This window comes from Telmatherina bonti (genome assembly GCF_933228915.1).
Source record: "Telmatherina bonti genome assembly, chromosome: 21".
In the NCBI taxonomy this organism is placed as follows: domain Eukaryota; kingdom Metazoa; phylum Chordata; class Actinopteri; order Atheriniformes; family Telmatherinidae; genus Telmatherina; species Telmatherina bonti.
The window spans coordinates 1,685,751-1,691,750 of NC_136630.1; the positions used below are offsets into that span (position 1 = coordinate 1,685,751).

General features: G+C 50.1%; 1 protein-coding gene across 1 annotated transcript in view; it reads right to left on the reverse strand.

The window, feature by feature from the left end:
• The window catches only part of LOC306771315 (pleckstrin homology domain-containing family A member 1-like), a 72,446-nt gene that overhangs the window by 7,819 nt on the left and 58,627 nt on the right, over positions 1–6,000 (reverse strand). The window contains exon 11 of the mRNA XM_079260473.1: positions 1,247–1,333. Within this exon, the coding sequence (XP_079116599.1) occupies positions 1,247–1,333 (87 nt within the window). The remainder of the gene's footprint in view (positions 1–1,246; positions 1,334–6,000) is intronic.

The following is a 6,000-nucleotide window of genomic DNA, read 5'->3' on the forward strand; positions in this document are numbered from 1 at the left end:
GGACCAGAAACACCTGAGTACAGTTCAACAACCTGAGTACAGGCTTGTTGCAGTCGGAAACACAAGCTTCTTCATCTTCTGCTCGGAAACTCCCTGATCCATCCCCTGAACCTGGGGCGCCTAGTCGGTCCTCGATGTCCTGCAGGTTTTCAGTGTATTCCTTCTCCAACACACCAGAATCATAAATTGGATCCAACAGCCAATGAGGTTCAACACAGTGACTGATTCACCTGAATCAGGTGTGTTGGAGCCGGAATACATGGAAAACCGGCAAGATGAGATTGCGACTTCCTCCAGACTGACTCGGTTGGGGCTGAAATGCAAACCGGATGTTCAGTGGATGAAATGTGACAAAACCTGTCAGAACGTGGTCGGATCTCCGACACGGAGAAACGGCGTGGAAACCTTATGCTTTGGTTAGTTTGGAGGTTAATACTGGAAGGAAAAACTGAATCTCTGTCTGCTGCGACAGACTCCAGTTTGCTCTGGAGGGATGCTCGGCTGCTTGGGACAGACATATGAATGGTCGGTGCGGGAAGGCCGCGGTGGATGGCAGGGATGGTGGAAAGGAATGTGGCGTAACGTATGTGCTGCAGAACGGCGTATACCTCTGTATACATGGGCTGGACAGCCGCCTGGCCTGACGGATCTGAAAACAGTTTACAGCTCAGTTACAGAGAGGCCAAGAGCGACCACGCATGTTCAACACACACACACACACACACACACACACACACACACACACACACACGTCGCCTGAGCTGCTGCACGTCTCCAGAGCGTCCTTCCTGTTAAAGCAAACGTCCGGTTAAAGACTGCAAACTTCCTCAACCTGAGACGTTCAGACGTCTGATGGTAGAAAATATCCACGCTTTAAGACCATCAAGGAATGAAGCAGGTTTAAGTGACCTGACGGTGAAGCTCCTGGAGATCAGGGCGTCACCTTCAGGTTTAAGTGGAGTTTTACTGCAAACTTCCTCTGCGATCCATTCCCTCTGCCTAGTGGTGTTCCACAGGGCTCAGTACTGGTCCCAATACTGGTCCCAGTATATATATGCTACATTATCAGTCCCTGCAGGAAGTTGTGTTGCAGATCTGTGAAATCAGAATGACTTTAGTGGATTTTTTGTTGAAAAATCCCCTAATACTCATTTGAAACAATTTTCCAACATTCTAATATTAAACAAGCCTTCACTCAGCAATGCAAAGCTGCATCTTCTGTTGCTTCACCTGACAGGATACGTACCGTAGCGGAGCGTCCAGGACCACGCTGAGCAACAATGGCCCCCGAGATTGCCTTGATCCAGCCGTGCATGTCCTCTGGACTGTCGGCCTGCCGACACAAACATAAATACCTTGACGTTTGTTTGATTGCATCGCAGTGACGAAGATGAATGGAATTAGAAATCAGCTTGTGGAGACAAGGTCTGAAGAGCAGAGCTGCTTTTCGCTGAACATCTGCAGGACCACAAGGACCATCTGGACGTTCTGATCAGCGACTTCAGTCCAGCCTGAGTCTCTGAGTTAAAACCAGTTGGTAATCAGTTACGCAGAATGTCAACATATAACCATTTGTGTTGTAAGTTTTGACCAAGCAACGTTATCTGTTTCTGTTTGGGATCCAAGCAGACCTGGAGCCTGTCCTTGTATGTTGATGTCCTTTGGTCTGTCTATATCCACTGCTGACTGTCCACAACAGCCTCCTGATCTGCTCCAGCAGAGTCTCGAGGGGGTTAAGCAGGTAAGCTGTGGCACATCTCCTTCGACTCGTCCTGAGTCGTACTGCAAATTCCCTCTGGGCAGAAAACCCCCAGTCCAGCCGGGAAGGACGTCTGAGAGCGAACCCTGTTTTCTTACAGAACTTTCTTAGCTGAAGCACAGATAGAGTCATGATATAAATTACTTCCAGGGGAAAGCTTTCTTGTGCCACGCTGTACATAGGCTCTCCTCTTTTATTCTGGATCTATGAAAGGCTACGACTGGATCTCTGAGGAGCTCCGTCTCTCGGAGCCGGCACCACCAACCGGTGTCCCGTTCCTCATCGGCTGCTACAGATATGTTTCGTTTCAGAAGCTCCCCGACAAAAAAGTCATGGAGACCAGTCTTCTAACCCTCTGCTAAAAGATTCTGAATCTCCCGTTCCACCTCATCCCCATGAGAATCTCCCGTTCCACCTCATCACCATGAGAATCTCCCGTTCCACCTCATCATGATGAGAATCTCCCGTTCCACCTCATCATGATGAGAATCTCCCGTTCCACCTCATCACCATGAGAATCTCCCGTTCCACCTCATCACCATGAGAATCTCCCGTTCCACCTCATCACCATGAGAATCTCCCGTTCCACCACATCACCATGAGAACCTCCCGTTCCACCACATCACCATGAGAACCTCCCGTTCCACCTCATCACGATGAGAATCTCCCGTTCCACCACATCACCATGAGAATCTCCCGTTCCACCACATCACCATGAGAATCTCCCGTTCCACCACATCACCATGAGAATCTCCCGTTCCACCTCATCACCATGAGAACCTCCCGTTCCACCACATCACCATGAGAATCTCCCGTTCCACCTCATCACCATGAGAATCTCCCGTTCCACCTCATCACCATGAGAACCTCCCGTTCCACCACATCACCATGAGAATCTCCCGTTCCACCTCATCACCATGAGAATCTCCCGTTCCACCACATCACCATGAGAATCTCCCGTTCCACCACATCACCATGAGAATCTCCCGTTCCACCACATCACCATGAGAATCTCCCGTTCCACCTCATCACCATGAGAACCTCCCGTTCCACCACATCACCATGAGAATCTCCCGTTCCACCACATCACCATGAGAATCTCCCGTTCCACCTCATCATGATGAGAATCTCCCGTTCCACCTCATCACCATGAGAATCTCCCGTTCCACCTCATCATGATGAGAATCTCCCGTTCCACCTCATCACCATGAGAATCTCCCGTTCCACCTCATCACGATGAGAATCTCCCGTTCCACCACATCACCATGAGAATCTCCCGTTCCACCACATCACCATGAGAACCTCCCGTTCCACCACATCACCATGAGAATCTCCCGTTCCACCACATCACCATGAGAATCTCCCGTTCCACCACATCACCATGAGAATCTCCCGTTCCACCTAATCACCATGAGAATCTCCCGTTCCACCACATCACCATGAGAATCTCCCGTTCCACCTCATCACCATGAGAATCTCCCGTTCCACCTCATCATGATGAGAATCTCCCGTTCCACCTCATCACCATGAGAATCTCCCGTTCCACCTCATCACCATGAGAATCTCCCGTTCCACCTCATCACCATGAGAATCTCCCGTTCCACCTCATCATGATGAGAATCTCCCGTTCCACCTCATCACCATGAGAATCTCCCATTCCACCTCATCATGATGAGAATCTCCCGTTCCACCACATCATGATGAGAATATCCCGTTCCACCTCATCATGATGAGAATCTCCTGTTCCACCTCATCACCATGAGAATCTCCCGTTCCACCTCATCACCATGAGAATCTCCCATTCCACCTCATCATGATGAGAATCTCCCGTTCCACCTCATCATGATGAGAATCTCCCGTTCCACCTCATCATGATGAGAATCTCCCGTTCCACCTCATCATGATGAGAATCTCCCGTTCCACCACATCATGATGAGAATATCCCGTTCCACCTCATCATGATGAGAATCTCCCGTTCCACCTCATCATGATGAGAATCTCCTGTTCCACCTCATCATGATGAGAATCTCCTGTTCCACCTCATCACCATGAGAATCTCCCGTTCCACCTCATCACCATGAGAATCTCCCGTTCCACCTCATCATGATGAGAATCTCCCGTTCCACCTCATCACCACGAGAATCTCCCATTCCACCTCATCATGATGAGAATCTCCCATTCCACCTCATCACCATGAGAATCTCCCGTTCCACCTCATCATGATGAGAATCTCCCGTTCCACCTCATCATGATGAGAATCTCCCGTTCCACCTCATCACCATGAGAATCTCCCGTTCCACCTCATCATGATGAGAATCTCCCGTTCCACCTCATCATGATGAAAATCTCCCGTTCCACCTCATCACCATGAGAATCTCCCGTTCCACCTCATCATGATGAGAATCTCCCGTTCCACCTCATCATGATGAAAATCTCCCGTTCCACTTCATCACCATGAGAATCTCCCGTTCCACTTCATCATGATGAAAATCTCCCGTTCCACCTCATCACCATGAGAATCTCCCGTTCCACCTCATCATGATGAAAATCTCCCGTTCCACTTCATCACCATGAGAATCTCCCGTTCCACCTCATCATGATGAAAATCTCCCGTTCCACCTCATCACCATGAGAATCTCCCGTTCCACCTCATCATGATGAAAATCTCCCGTTCCACCTCATCATGATGAAAATCTCCCGTTCCACCTCATCACCATGAGAATCTCCCGTTCCACCTCATCATGATGAAAATCTCCCGTTCCACTTCATCACCATGAGAATCTCCCGTTCCACTTCATCACCATGAGAATCTCCCGTTCCACCTCATCACCATGAGAATCTCCCGTTCCACCTCATCACCATGAGAATCTCCCGTTCCACCTCATCACCATGAGAATCTCCCGTTCCACCTCATCACCATGAGAACCTCCCGTTTCACCTCATCACCATTAGAATCTCCCGTTCCACCTCATCATGATGACAATCTCCCGTTCCACCTCATCACCATGAGAATCTCCCGTTCCACCTCATCATGATGAAAATCTCCCGTTCCACTTCATCACCATGAGAATCTCCCGTTCCACCTCATCACCATGAGAATCTCCCGTTCCACTTCATCATGATGAGAACCAGAAGCAGAGCTCTGAATGTAATGTTCTGCAACTGGAAACCAGTTTGGGTTGGTTGAAAACCAGACGTGCTGCTGGTTCTGGATCATCTGCAGAGGTTTAACCAGCATGCAGGCAGACCTGTCAGTAGGGAACTGCAGTAATCCATGTGTGAGATGACCAGAACCTGAACCAGAAGCTGAATCGTGTTCTGTCAGGTACGTCTGATTCTCTTGATGTTGTAGAGAGCATATCGGCAGGTACGGGCAACCGAGGCAACATGGACCTTAAAGGTCAGCTGGTCATCCATCATGACACCCAGATTCCAGGCAGCAGACGTAGGAACAAGTGTGATAGAGTGGAGCTTCACACGTATCTGCAGAGGTAAGGAAGGATTGGCTGGACAGACAATGAGCTCTGTCTTGGACAGATGGAGCTGAAGGTGGCGATCCTTCATCCATGCAGAGATATCAGCAAGGCAAGCTGATATTCTCAGAGAAACATTGTGTCATCTGGTGGGAAGGAGAGGAAAAGCTGAGTGTCATCTGCATAGCAGTGGTAGGAGAAGCCATGAGAGCTTCTAACTGCACCGAGTGAGGAGGTGTATGGTGAGAAGAGAAGAGGGCCGAGCACCGATCCCTGAGGCTCCCCTGTTTTCATGTGATCTGGACACTTCTCCTCACCAGGATACTCTGAAGGATCTTCCTGTGAGGTAGGACGTGGACCAGGAGAGGACAGATCCAGAGATGCCGAGCTCAGAGAGTGGAGAGGAGAATCTGATGGTTGGCTGGGTCACAAGCAGCATACAGGTCCAGCAGGACCAGGACTGACCGGTGGATTTGATCCAGCAGGACCAGGACTGACCGGTGGATCTGGTCCAGCAGGATCAGGACTGACCGGTGGATCTGGTCCAGCAGGACCAGGACTGAGGACTGACCGCATGATACTCGAGTGCCGAGTAGGAAGCCATGGGACAGAGAGGTAAGGTTCCATGTTTTAGGAAGCAGGACGCCCGTTCCACCTCCTCGTCCAGCAGAGCGAGGTGTCTGGGTGAAATCTGCGTTAAGGGAGAGGACAGCAGGAGTCGCGGTGTTTTCTGGACGGATCCAGGTCTCAGTCAGGACCAGGACCTGA